Genomic DNA, 13,914 nt, shown 5'->3' on the forward strand with positions numbered 1-13,914 from the left:
CAATATCACCCTCAGCTATGGACAAACGCTGCTTAGACTTCTGCAATTGCTCCTCCAGTGTTTTCTTTTCCAACTCCAGCTCCTTCAATTTATCCGCACCACTATTCAGTACTATAACTCTCATTTCACGTATCTCATCCTCCAACTCTTCAACCCATTTCTTCAAATGATTTTTAGGCGTCAAATCGGTTACACGTTTCGGCGTACGTGTTGGTAGTTTTTCCTCAGATTCTTGCAATATGCGTCTTAATTTACCATCAAGTTCATCGCGTTCACGTTCCATTGAGGCTAGTGACTCCTTTAACTTTGCCAACTCTTCGCCACTTACATTATTTTTATCAGTCGAAGTGCTCTTGCGTAACGCTTGCAATTGCATACGTTTATTATCTTTTAGCAGTTTTTCATTTTCACTTTCTAACGTTGTAATTTTCATACGTAACACCGCTGCTTCTTGTTCTACCAATTTTAATTGACGTTTTGTATCTACGCTGGCGTCTGCAGGTAGCGCCGAGCCAGTTTTGGCAGCAATCTCCGTCTGCAAACGTTCGATGAGGCGATCTTTGTCGGCCTGCGATTTACGTAATTGCATTAGTTCCTCGTTGAGCGCTTTCAGTCGCTTGTCGGATGCGTTCGTTGATGTGGAGTTGAACGATGAGAAGTAAGATTTTATATCGCCTGTTTCAGCTTTTTGCACTCGTTCCTGTAGCTCGCGCACTTGTTTCTTGGTTTCACGATTTTCATTTTCTAAGTCATCAACTCTTTTCCTTAAAATTGATGCCTCTTGCTCATTCAACTCCAAGAGTATGCGTAACTCAGCGGGATCATCCTCATCGGAAATGCCTTCATCACGTTCGGCAGCAGATTCGGGCGCTAAACGATGCGGTACTGGACTGAGTTTGCGCGTTGCTAAAGTTTTGTGAAGAGATGATATATCAAGATTTTGGATAAATAAAAGCTCAGCATAAACTTTTCGACATTAATTAAACTTGAGCATGCAAAAGCTTAAGTTTTAGGCTTTGTTTGGAAATTGCATGCTCGATGTTAAAAGCTTTAATTATTGAGTAAGTGTATTTTGTCAATGTGTTAGTGGTTTTTGGTGATGAGCAGCTGTAAAAAATGGCAAGTACTTGGCGCTAAGAAGCTAAAGTTAGTTTGTATCGAATTGGTAAATTGTAAAATTTTGAGTGTGTATATGTATGCGTGTATTATCATATTTTTGGAAAAGGATTTGTGTGCAAATGTGCAAAATTCAAAAATGCGGGTTATTAAAATAATTTGCTGAATATAAAATTTTTGCTTATTTCTTTCTCATCTTGTTTTCGTACTTCTGGATCGTGTTGCCATTTTTTTCAACTGCATCATTAACGAATCATTTTCATCCTCGTAACGGGCAAGTTTTTTCCTCAAATTTTCAGCCTGAAATTGTGCAATTAGAACAAATGATTAGTACTCAATCTTAGTTAGAATAGAACAAGTAAGGAAGCCTTAGTTAGACTAAAACCGCACATTATATACCGATTTGTAATCTATTTACTTTTTAGATACCTATAGCCACGTCACAGTTGACAGATAGAGACTGTGAAGGCTTTCGACTATTTGGAAACCCACATTTACAGCAAAAAAATGGCAAGAGTTGTTCTCCTTTTGGCATTTTTTTGCTGTAAATGTGGGTTTCCAAATAGTCGAAAGCCTTCACAGTCTCTATCTGTCAACTGTGACGTGGCTATAGGTATCTAAAAAGTAAATAGATTACAAATCGGTATATAATGTGCGGTTTTAGTCTAACTAAGACTTCCTTACTTGTTCTATTCTAACTAACAGAGCTACATTGGACCGAATAAGCAATAAAATAATAAATTTCTCTCTCGCCGAACAAATATCAGGCTTTAGAAGTCGCTCATTATCCTTTTCTCGATGTATGGAACGAAATCATAGACGGTGTCAAGAGAAGATTAGAGTTGGTCGGGCTAGCACCTTAAGGTGCTGTGTTACCGGAGCGTACCGGATCTGTATCCGGCAAAGGACCATCACATCGATAACACTCCCCAAAGCCTTCGGGGAGTAACCATATCGCTACAACAACAACAGAGAAGATGAGATGGAGTGTTCGAGAGAAAAGTGCTCCGGAAGATTACGGTCCTGTCCGTGATGCCGAGAATGAATATCGAAGGTGGTACATATAATGATAAAATGTATGAGCTTTACGCAGATATGAAGGTAGTGCAGCGAATAAAAACCCAAAGGGTCCGCTGGCTAGGTCATGTTATGCGAACGGATGAAGACAAAGAAAGGGGGAGACCTCTACTAAGTTGGGAGAGGCCGGTGGAAGAAGACTTTACCCTCCTTGGTGCTCCTAATTGGCGGCAATTTTCTCAGGAATAACTGGCGTGACTTGTTACCGAACGGCCATAACAGCTTAAACGGTTAAGCGTAAATTAATGATGATGGACATACCGAGACTATACGCTACAGTAAGATAAACATGAAGCTGCGAGGAAAATGGTGTTTTTTTAACGGGGTCGTACCTCTACAATAAGTAGACGAAGACTCTGAATGTATTTTTGTCATGAAACGCTTAGCAGCATACTGTGACGAATATTAGTGATACTAGCATCACTAAGCTGATACTAAGCAGCCACTCGTATGTACGTAAACAAATCAATCATCATTTACACACATACATACAAGGTAACGGAGAGATACTGACAAACACATCTAATCATCAGTCGAAGTAGTACTCACATATATACACGCATATGGCTACAAGCTACAAATATACATGTACATGGCTGGTAGCCAAGCATGAAGTTCGCGAAATTACTAGACCTTAGACCGAGAGTATAAAAGCAGCGCAAGCTGAGGCATGACTAATCAGTTTGATTTAAACACGCCATTAGTTGCGAAGTAAAGTGTAATTGTACTACCCCCAAATTAGTCTAATAAAGACCATTTGGCAATGCAGAATATTTGAGTGATTTATTCAACAGTTTAGCGATTCGAACGTTAGCAGAAGGTCTCAAATAAGCGGAATTTCCCTAAATTTGTTACAATACATTTGAAAGGGTGACATAAAGTCAACGGGCATTCATATGCGGCGTTTTCTAAATTCTGGTTTCGTTGCAGTGGAAAATTGGATTAAAAACTTGTCCGACTAGGATTTCTCTGAAATAACATTCAACAAGTCGTGCATTCAAACCAACGGCGATTTTGTTTGTTTCTGCGCTCCCCGAAATGGCAAGAAGGTCAAACAGTCAAATCTAAAATAGTCATTAGTAAATTAACCTTTTCGCCATCTGAAGTGGTCACAATCACAATTCAACTTATGGCGTAGGTTGTAGTAGGAGTATAAACAATTTCTCCAAGCGGGTTAGTAGGCTTGGAACATACCCGCGGCAGGTACGCCTGTCGTAAGAGGCGACTAAATACCAAAATGATTCAAGGGGTTTCCAACGCAATTTATAGTTTCTCCAACCCATTTGCCAACCTCACCTACCACTGGCGAATCATTTTACTGCAGCAGGCAAAGTTTTGGCGACCTCAAGTTCCTCATGGAAGTAAGGGGTGGGAGCGGGAAGGCTTTTAATGCTCGTTCCCGAGATGGTCGAGCTTGTACCCTAATGGTGATTGTTACCGTAACGTACCGGATCTATATCCGCCAAAGGACCATCAACATCGATAACACTCCACAAAACCTTCGTAGAGTGTATTTATCGCTAAAACAACAACAAGCATAAAATCCAGTGTTGTATTAACTGCTTTGTTTCCCAGTTAATTCTGGTTTCCCTAGTGCATGCCTTTGTGAGTCGACAGAAGGGTTCTGTATCATAGAATGCTGTTACAGCACCCTTATTGGCTACATTATCTGCCTTTTCATTAACTTGTTGTTCCTAACTTAGAAGCAATAGTCCTTTGGTATTACGCAGAGCTTGGATTTGCGTTATCTATTTCAGATAGCCTTGCCGTATCTTCCGACCGGACACCTAGAAGGGTTTTCGCTAACAGTAGCAAAGGGTATTTACACAGAAAATATTCAATGGTATCTCTGGTAGTTACTGCCAAAAGCATCCCCACATCGAAGTTGGTTGTGCCCCAATTTTTTTCGAGCCAGCTCATCAGTCTTGTCATTACACTCGACTCTTTCATGATTCGAAACCAAGACCATATGTTAGATGCGCCCACTTAATTTGATCTGGTATTTAGCACAGATGGAGCTCTTATCGCTACTAATTATTTTCCTTTCCTCGAAAGACATTCAAGCTAGCCAAGTAATTTCCGCTGAGATTTAATTAGGGATACTTCTGCATATGTGCTGGCTGAGTATCTCAGGCAGTTTTTGTCGATATTCGTTGATTGGAACCATTCATTGAATAGAATCTTCTTCTTCTTACTGCTTGTAGACACTTTGACTGGACGTCGTTGCTCAGTTTCCGCCCTCTCCTAATGCATGAGTCAAGAATTTTTTTAGGGTATAGTATAAAAGGTTGCATAACTAGTTGTAAGGGTAGCTATGTCAGGCAATTTAACATCTAAAAATATTTGGTCCATTAATTCGCCTGTCCTATATTTCGGAAAGTCGCTTCTTCAGTATTGCATACTCGTTCGAATATTCTGGGCAAGGTGAGCAACCTATGTGGAATTCAAAAACATAAGCTTACAGATCCAAAATGTGTATTGGAATATCACACACATCTTCTCTTTAGCGTAGAATATATTCAACGCAGTACTCGAGTCCCTGGTGATGTAAAATACGTTCCATTTCTGTCAAAGTGCAGTGTCTTCCAGGCAGAGGTCTATGTCATAGAAATAGCAGCCAGACTGATCCAGGATAGTACGGTCCCAGACATTTATGCCTTAAAGGCATTCGGATCTCACTTAATAAAGTCGGATATCGTGCGGAGGTGTCCAGCCTAGTTGGCGGCCATAAAACACCCATATGTCTTCCTTTGTAAGGTCCTGGTGCACACACCGATATTCAAGTAGATGAATTTTTTTTCCTTATTGACAACAAAATTGGATTTGTTTTACAGCAATTTTAGCTTATTTCTTATGTAAAACTATTTGCCATCAATATTTATGAGGATACATAACGAATGCTGCAGTAAGAAAAATAAAATTAAAATAAAATAAATAGAATAAAAAGAAAATATTTGCAGATGACATGGCTAGGAAAAGTTCTGAAATGGTCATAAGCGAGGCGTACATCACCGTTCTACCACCACTGGGATATCTGCTGAGGAAAGCAAAGGAATATGAGATGGGGCAACGGACTCGCTTTAGACCAATCGGGATGATTTCCTTCTCAAGCTAAACAAATCTGCAGTGAGAGTACTAACGGGTGTCACCACACGTCATTGCGCTATTGCACCAATGCTCCGATGGTGTCGTCTATCAACAAACTACCTCTGCAGAAATTGTCAGGATGAAGAGGGAAAGGAGTCGATTCATCACATTCTCCGTCTTTTTCCAGGATTGCAAACAAGACGACTCAAATTTCTGGGCACATGGTTTTTCCGTAGTCTGGCAGAGGTTGGGAAGGTGGACATTTAACTCCTACTAGAGTTAATCAGGGAAAGAAATGGGTCAGTTGAGGACCACTAAGAAGTACTTTAACTGAGAGAACTCACAATGGGCAGACATTTCTTCAAGTGGAAGTGTGAAAAACTCCCATGCACACTGAGAGAAAAAGACTGGTAAAATCAACCGAAATACGGATCAACTCAACCGAAATTTCTGTCAATTTTTATCCATCGCAACAAGATGTTGAATCAACTACGCACAAATCGTTGATTCGTAATTGACCGTTTTAGTAGTCAAATGAACAAAAAAAGTTGTAAATAAATGTAAGGCGCGATAACCTCCGAAGAGATTTTAGGCCGAACTTCTGTTCCAATTTGCGTCGTGCTTCTTTTTACTTTTTCTTACAAATTGGCGGGACGGGACCTACATGTTTTATGCCGACTCCGAACGGCATCTGCAAGGCATATGAGTTTTCACTGAGAGCGTTTCATGGCAGAAGTACACTCGGAGCGCTTCCCAAACACTGCCGAAGGACGACCCCGCTTAGAAAAATTTTCCTCTAATTGAAAAACTTTATTTCTAAAATTTTGACGTTGTTTTGCCCGTGGTGCGAACCCAGGGCATACGGTGTGGCAGGCGGAGCACGCTATCATCACACTACGGTGGCACTTACTAACCGAACGTCAATTGGGCTACATCAAATATGCTGGCACACATGAAACATTATACACTCTATTATTTTGTTTTATTAAACGCACTTTCACCAAATTTTATATTTTATAATTTATTTAATTTATAGTTTTGAATTTGGCTTTGCAAATAGAAATGAAAATAGTAGTCACAAAACTGATTCTCAATTCTTTCAGTTGCAGCTCAGCTCATTCTCAATTTCTTCTTCGCATGTAGTTGCCACACTTGATTGTTACGAACAAAACTTGTAGTTTAAATGTTTGACGTAACATTTTAAAAAGAGAAATTGTATGTTATAGAAAAGTAAAGAATCAAATCGCAGGAAGGTAATTCACCACTGGAGTAACTTTACATGTAATTCGGAAAATTTAATTTTCGCAACACTTTAAGTTGAAGCGATTCCAAAACAACTCAAACTTTTATGTTGTCGGAAACATCAACATTAAAAAAGGATGTTTCTTATTATCTTATTAAATTCGTTCGCGTGAGTGAAAATTCGTAAAAACTGTAACAAAATATTACTAACTTTGGAAAAATCCTGTTCGTTCAAACAAAACTTTTGCAACAAGAGGGCGCAATTTTGCATTTCGCTTGGAAGTTGCAAAATTGTACCCGATAGATAGGTGTCCCGGTATCTCATAATTTTTGCACAGTAAATTCAAAAAAGGGTTTTTTGTTTTGTATTGATAACTGAAAAACTAGTTTTTTGTAGTTTTCCCATTTTGTGTGTTTTTTCGGTGATGGTTTTATTATTTTGGTGTTTTTTTCAACAAGTGGCACCATCGTCATAAGTACAAAGTAGAGCGCGAAGTGAGCGTAAAATTCTCTTTGAAATTTGCTCATGTATTGACAGTTGATCGCCGTTGAAATGACCTGTAAGATCAGTTGTGTTAACAGAAAAATCAGTTAGATTGATCAGGAATCTGTCAATTTTACAGAATTTTGTTAACTTAAGAGCAACAATTTCTCTTCTGTTGAAATGACTAAACTAATTTGTTTGTTTGACAAAGAACTCGGTCGAATTAACCATAATTCGATCAATTTCACCGAATCTCCGTTAAGTCAAGAACAACAGAACCGATTTGTTGATTTTACTAGCATCATTTCTCAGTGCACACCCTTCTAACCTTACCTAACCTGTGAGAAAGTGCTGGCCATGTCGCGGTAAGAACAGCAATATCCCGGCTCAAAAAATAAAGTGCTTTGGCCAGCCTTAGCTGTACTCCCATTCAACATTTAGTCACATTTAAAAACCTTAGAGATAAATTAGACTGGTTTCGGGGGCATTTCGGTATCATTGCGAGGGGCTTCCATAATCAGTAATTTCTCACAACCGATAAAATTTTAGGCGAAGCACAAAATCGTTCAATTCTAGTGGAAACATACGCAACCCTTCAACCTTAATCTATAAAAATCACTTTAGTAGGATTAGGAACGTACTACTTCTCAACTCAAAACTAGTTTAAGAAAATAGAGATATTGAAGATACCTGCTCCAGCATTCGACATGAAAACTTGTGACATTGCGGATGGGAACAGCAGATTCGGTGTCGCTCTAGATGCAACAGTTGCAAAAACCGTCGCGAACGGAAAGCATTCGCGATCGCAGAAAGTCTTCAAATTCTGCACAGCAATGTGAGTATCGATAGAAGACTCTCTGCACTGCTCTGTCATTGTCGAAGCATCAGCTACATTAAAGTGGGCCATTTCAGAAGATGAATCACAAACTTCCAAATATGTCGTTGGTGAAACCTCGCTGGTCGTGCTTCTTTCAGTTTGTGTGGCGACTTCATTAGTAACCGGATTATCTGTCATGGTTCCATTAACACAGGTTATCAGCAATATATCAGTCTCTGCATCACATGTGGATACTGTTTCAGTCTCAATTGCAACATCAGTATAGATTGGATTTGTGGTTTGCGTGGAGCGCGGAAAAGCTAGAACTTCGATTTGCTCCATTATTTGTGTGCCAGTGGTTATGACAGTTTTTGCAGTCAATTTCAAAAGTAACTTTTGTTTCTTGTGTGTTGCGAGTATAAGACCTGTGAATCAGCAAAAGTTGCTTATTTAAACTACAATTGCACTTACCTCTTCTTCTGCAAATTTCAATTGATCTTTCAAATCCGACTCGCGTTCTGCAGAGTCTTGCAAGTCGCGCAATAATTGTAATGGTGGTTGTGGATTTGCATCCGCTGATGTCGATTTGCCAATAACTCCCAACATGGGTGGCTTTCTTTTGCCAGGATTACGCAGCTCGTCAGCTTCCGCCTTAAAGTATGCAATCAAAAAATATGGAATTTTCCAAATAACAACAATGTTATAAGAGCTCACCTGCAGTTTACGCGTTAACTCATTTGAGAAACGTAACTCCTCTTCAAGCTTTTTCACACGCGCCAACAGATCGGAGTTGTAGCCATTTTGTTTCTCCTGTTCCATTATCTCTACTTTGCGCTCGTATTTCTTAAGCTTGAAATTGAGTATGCGACAATTTTTCGTCATCTTCTCTAAATCCTTTTGAAGATTAGTTTTCGCCTTCACGTCATCATCGCGATATGTATCTTGCAGCTCATCCATCTCGGCTTGCAAATTGAGTATCTCTTTCTTCGCATCCTGATTCTCTTCCATTAATTCTTCGCAGAGTTGTTCGGCTGCCTTTAGTTTACGCTTTAAATCATATTCGCCACCTTTAGGGTTATTCTCGATCTCTTTCATGCGCAAATTCAGCTTACGTTTCTCTTCGTTAACTTTCTCGAGTTCAGCTTTCATTTCATTTACCTTTTGTTGCAACGCCAACGCTTCCGAGGCTGCTGTACGATTTGAAGCGGTGTCCATCGAAGCAAGCCGACGCAATAAAATATCACTTTTCTCACGTTCGGCACGCTCAGCACGCGTTCGCATCGCTTCGTAGTCGACACGCAACCTTTTTAGCTCATCGTGCAGCTCGTTATCTTTCGTTCCTACCAACGTTGTTTCTGTGGTTTCTGTCGTCACCGAACTCATATCATGTGTCTGTCTTTTTTGTGCATATTTCGTATCTTTGATTTTCAACATAAACTCTACATCTTCAGCTGATTTCAACCGTCGTGCTTCTTCTTTTTCTTGCTTCGTTTTCCCTGCTGTTTTAGACATCGTTGTTGAAGCGCTTGTGGTGGATTTTGGTGTCGGTGGTGTCATGGCATTCGTTTTCGCACTATTTACCGTAGTAGCCGTTATGCTCACGGGTTTCGTGGCTGCCCCAGTGGTCGCAGGGGCACTGCTTGCCGCCGCAGTGCTTGCGTTCGTCGATGTGGAACTTGATGCTGTTGTTGTTGGTGCATATGTGACCTTCTTTGGTGGCAGGGAATTGCGCTGCGAAGCAGCTTCAGCTATTGCAGTAGCAGACTTGCTACGTTCTGGTCGATCAGGTGGCGCTTTGCTCTCAGTATCACTGGATGAATTGTTTTCACTACTTTAGTAACGCATAATTTGTGGATTTTTTGTTGTGGGGTGGGGTGCACAAAACAAAAAGCAAGGACAAAACTATACATGAAGCACAAGCACATTCTACAGCTACAAAGCAGCAATATACGCATATTGATTACATTTAACTTACTCATCACTCTTCTTGGAAACTGAACGCTCACGACTGGATTCGCGGGAACTTTGACGCAACTTCTTTAGTAAGTTCATCTTGCGTACCCGCTCGGCGAGGCTGTCTGAGGAGAGAATGATTAGATCCTCTGGAATTGTAGAACGCGAGTTTGATGATGTAGACGAGGATGATAATGCTGCTTTGGAATCTTCGGCCTAAATATGTATTTGTTAGTTCAAAGTGTATAATCAAATTCGAATAAATCTTTATTAAACTCCAGAAAGTTATACCGACTCTAGCTGTATATTTAGTCGCTAGTCTAACTTTTTCATATCCTCCCGCTAAGGCCAATCAACCTAAAGAAATTTTGGTTAGAAAACTCAAAGCCTATGCTCGTATCGTGACCAACAACACATTTCCCTTTTGTCATTCCATTGCCTACAACCACAAATTGGAAAGCTGAAGAGTTTGATCAAAGGGTCGGCATATATGTTTTCCCATATAGATACAAAATGGCATGTATAGCATCAGCGGAAATCTTTGCCAATCCCTATCTATCTCAGGCCAGCCAATCCCTATCTATCTCATGGACTCATATTGTTATAATCCGTGATCTTCAGTAACTATTTGGTATCGGCGCAAACAGCACTATTAACAGAGCCAGGTTGCTCTTTGGGGCGAGTCAGAAAAGAAGATGTTTTGTGAGCTTACGCAATGCATAATGTCGCAGGAGCGAAGGATGTTCTCTCAGAACTGCCTTAGCGAAGCCACCAATATTTTTAAAATATTTGAGCCCTTTAGAGTTTCTAGCAGAACTTTTCTGGGGATCTCCTAGCATTCTTAAGACGACTAGAAGGGGCATATTTAAATGAGTTGAAGCACTTAACGGCACTGCACTATTGTAGCTCGTGCGGCACGCCTGGTATAGGAGCACAGTACTTCACATCGCAGTTGCATACTTTACGGGGCAGAGAGAGAGCAGCTACTGTGCAATTGTCCAACGCACTGTCCAAGTTGAAACGAGTTTCTTTAAGTACTCCTTTTAAAGAACCTCCCAAAACTTATTCATATAAGGTAAATTATTTAAAGACAGGTGGATCGATATAATAAGGCAGGATTACCACCAACGTTTTTAGCGGAAATTTTTGGGTCGGTCATGAAAAAAACCTTAAAAATCAAAGTCGAAAAAAAGTCAAGCCCAAATCCTATCGAAAAATCGATGGCGCGACTTTTATCTATACAAATTGACCCACCCTACTATCATATTGAAGAGTACAATAGACAATTGCAGAAACCGCAACTGTTGTTATTGTTGTTTTAATGACAGTGAAGCTCCCAGAACCTTTTAATGAATGCTGCTGAAATGGCAGTCCTTTGAGAACGAACCTCGTACCTGCCCTCGAGATTGTTGCATCTGTTCACTGTGTGCCACCTAGCCTAAATTAACTAAAGGAGAAAAAAGCCATGTATCTCAAAAACTGCAATGCAGTAAGAGGAGGGAAATAGTGTCATAGAAAGTAAATAAGCCAAAGGGTGGTAATGATCAGACTCCAGCTTACTCGGTGATACAAAAGGGAGTTAACACTGATACTCTCCGGTTTTCACCGATAAGAAGATGGCCGAAGTAGCGAAGCAGTGGCACTAGTTGAATGCAGTACCCCAATGGGTAAATGTCAATCGAAAAGTGAAGATAGGTAGAAGGGAAGCTGATTAGTATGATGGATAATGAACCAGCTAAAGCGCTAAACTTCCCTCGCAACAGCTGGATGGTATAATGGGGTTAAACTGATGATCTGCACTAATAATGTAACTTTAGAATGGCTGCAGAGAGTTGCTCCAAACCTTCAAAGAAAAACATGCTGAAGGTTGACGGCGGTGGATAGAGCAATGTTCCCCACGATACCCAACGTTTGAATACCACGTATGGTGAAGTCTGAGGATACACAGCAGCGACAAAGCCCGAATATACCAGCACGAGATTGGAAAGGATTTCATGCACCTCGACCCACGGAGGGGGGAGAATAGCTTGATGAAATCTTAAATGCCTTGATTTTGTTAAGTTCCTTAAGCGTTATATAATAACCACAGCCCAATATTTAGTACGCAGATACCAAAAAAAAATATTCTAAAATTTTTATCAAGCCTATCGTAGAAAATTACCTCCTTCAGATCCAGGGCCGCTGTGTGCCTTCTTTGTGGCACTTTTAAATTTACCGTCACATCCACATTGTTCTCTGTTGTAGTGGCACTTTTGGAACTTGTACTGGTACTCTTCTTCTGCTGATTCTCCGCCTCCTCGATGTCCGGCGTGGAGGCCCATGATTGTGGACGTCGTTTAAGTTCTACATTGAAGTTGACAACTATTTAGTTAAATATGGTCAATATTTTATTTATTTTTTTTTTTTTATTTGAGCAATTTGGCAATGCATTGGCGATTGTCGTTTACGATGCAGTTCGTAGTGCGTTGTCGTGAGGTGAGTCCATATTAACGGTACAATTGAACGATACGATACATACGTGCGTGCGTTTACGATGTTGTTTTAGTTCGAGTGATTTTGTTATTAATCATTTTTAATATTTGAGTTTGCATTAGACGTTTACGATAACGATAACGATTACATTTTAAGATGTTAAGCGTACGAGTATTGTGTTCCATACAAAAGTCGTTTGATTGGTATCCACACAAAATTAAATTAGGAACCAAATGTTGGTGTCCACAGATGTTAGCGATCATAAATGTCCCACATACATACATACGTATAAAATATACACAAATGTGATAATATTAAGAAATGTTATTTAACGGTATAATATGAATAAAATATTTTAGTTAAATACAAAATACAAACAAAATTATGACTAAGATCTTTGGCTTTTTTTATTAATTGTTTAAGTTAAATATTCAATTACTAAATTAATCATTTCGTTCATTAATAAAACGGGACACTGCCAACTTCAAAAAGTATTGTGGCGAATATTAGCATCACTATGCTGTAAATAATCACAACAACAAAAACAGCAAGCAGCCACACTTATTTACATGTACACATTAAAGCAAGCAGCCACACTTATGTAAAAGGCAACGAAGAATATTCCATACACACAACCAGCAGCTTGAAGCAGAGATATTATTTCTCATACATATATGTAGCCGGCAACTAAGAGCAGAAGTTTTTACTCACACACACACACGCATATGGCTAAAAGAAAAATATAAGCTACAGATATACATGTATATAGCTAATTAACCAAGCATGAGGTACAACTGTTCTAGAAGGCATGTTCGTGAAACGTTTAGACCTTAGGAGAATTTGGCGAACAAGGTGACCGAGAGTATAAAAGCAGCGCAAGCCGAAGAAACAGTAATCAGTTTGATTTAAACACTCTAGTAGTAAAGTATAATTCCGAATTACTACTCCCAAAGTAGTCTAAATAAAGACCATTTTGCAATACTGAATATTGGAGTTATTTGTTGGACAGTTGCAGCGATTCGAACGTTAGCGAAAGGGGTGTATAATTATAAGGAGTTCCCAAAAATTCGTTATAGTATTCATCAAAAAATTATTGCAAAGCTTAGTATTAAAAAGCAAATATATTTAAAAACTCATCATACTATGATTGTGAGTACGTACTTCAAAAATAATATTCCATATGTATGAAAAAAACAAAACATTGTTGATGCGATATGCGGCCCATGTCCAGACCTGTGACCATATTAAAATCACTGCTAATAAAAAGCAAAAAGAGATATGAAAACATCTTTTCTGATAACGACCCCGTCAACTTATTAAGGACTACGATTTGACATTATATACCTGAAAAGTCCGGACCCCCTTCTATCCGGCTCGTTGATGTCCTCGTGAAAGCCAACGTTGGCAATTGCGCCATGCAGAAAATACGATGGACAAGGCAAAAGAGGAAAAGAATGAAGCCTTGCGACATCGAACACAGTAGCCAGGGCATATGACCGTTGTGCACGTCATGACATTAATCAAAATCATGCTTGCTCACTTTAGAGCCAGGCTGGGCTAGGAAGGTGTATTTGGTATTATAGCTCAAAATTTAAGCCTACATGGTGTAACATACTCCAACAGGTTGGCATTCATGAACTTCGCAGCGGCTTATATGCAGTGTATA

General features: G+C 39.6%; 1 protein-coding gene across 3 annotated transcripts in view; it reads right to left on the reverse strand.

Moving 5' to 3' along the window:
• Positions 1–13,914, reverse strand: part of LOC137239747 (myosin heavy chain, cardiac muscle isoform) — a 51,356-nt gene that overhangs the window by 12,281 nt on the left and 25,161 nt on the right. Inside the window, exons 4-9 of one of the 3 annotated variants that reach the window (XM_067765368.1) lie at positions 11,938–12,137; positions 9,799–9,992; positions 8,538–9,633; positions 8,295–8,474; positions 7,697–8,225; positions 1–906 (exon numbers count right to left, since the gene is read on the reverse strand). In XM_067765368.1, the coding sequence (XP_067621469.1) occupies positions 1–906; positions 7,697–8,225; positions 8,295–8,474; positions 8,538–9,633; positions 9,799–9,992; positions 11,938–12,137 (3,105 nt within the window). Of the gene's footprint in view, positions 907–1,325; positions 1,417–7,696; positions 8,226–8,294; positions 8,475–8,537; positions 9,634–9,798; positions 9,993–11,937; positions 12,138–13,914 lie in introns of all 3 variants that reach the window. The other 2 variants (XM_067765370.1, XM_067765369.1) reach the window with 2 other exon arrangements.

The sequence above is a fragment of the Eurosta solidaginis genome, chromosome 2 (assembly GCF_040869045.1).
Source record: "Eurosta solidaginis isolate ZX-2024a chromosome 2, ASM4086904v1, whole genome shotgun sequence".
In the NCBI taxonomy this organism is placed as follows: domain Eukaryota; kingdom Metazoa; phylum Arthropoda; class Insecta; order Diptera; family Tephritidae; genus Eurosta; species Eurosta solidaginis.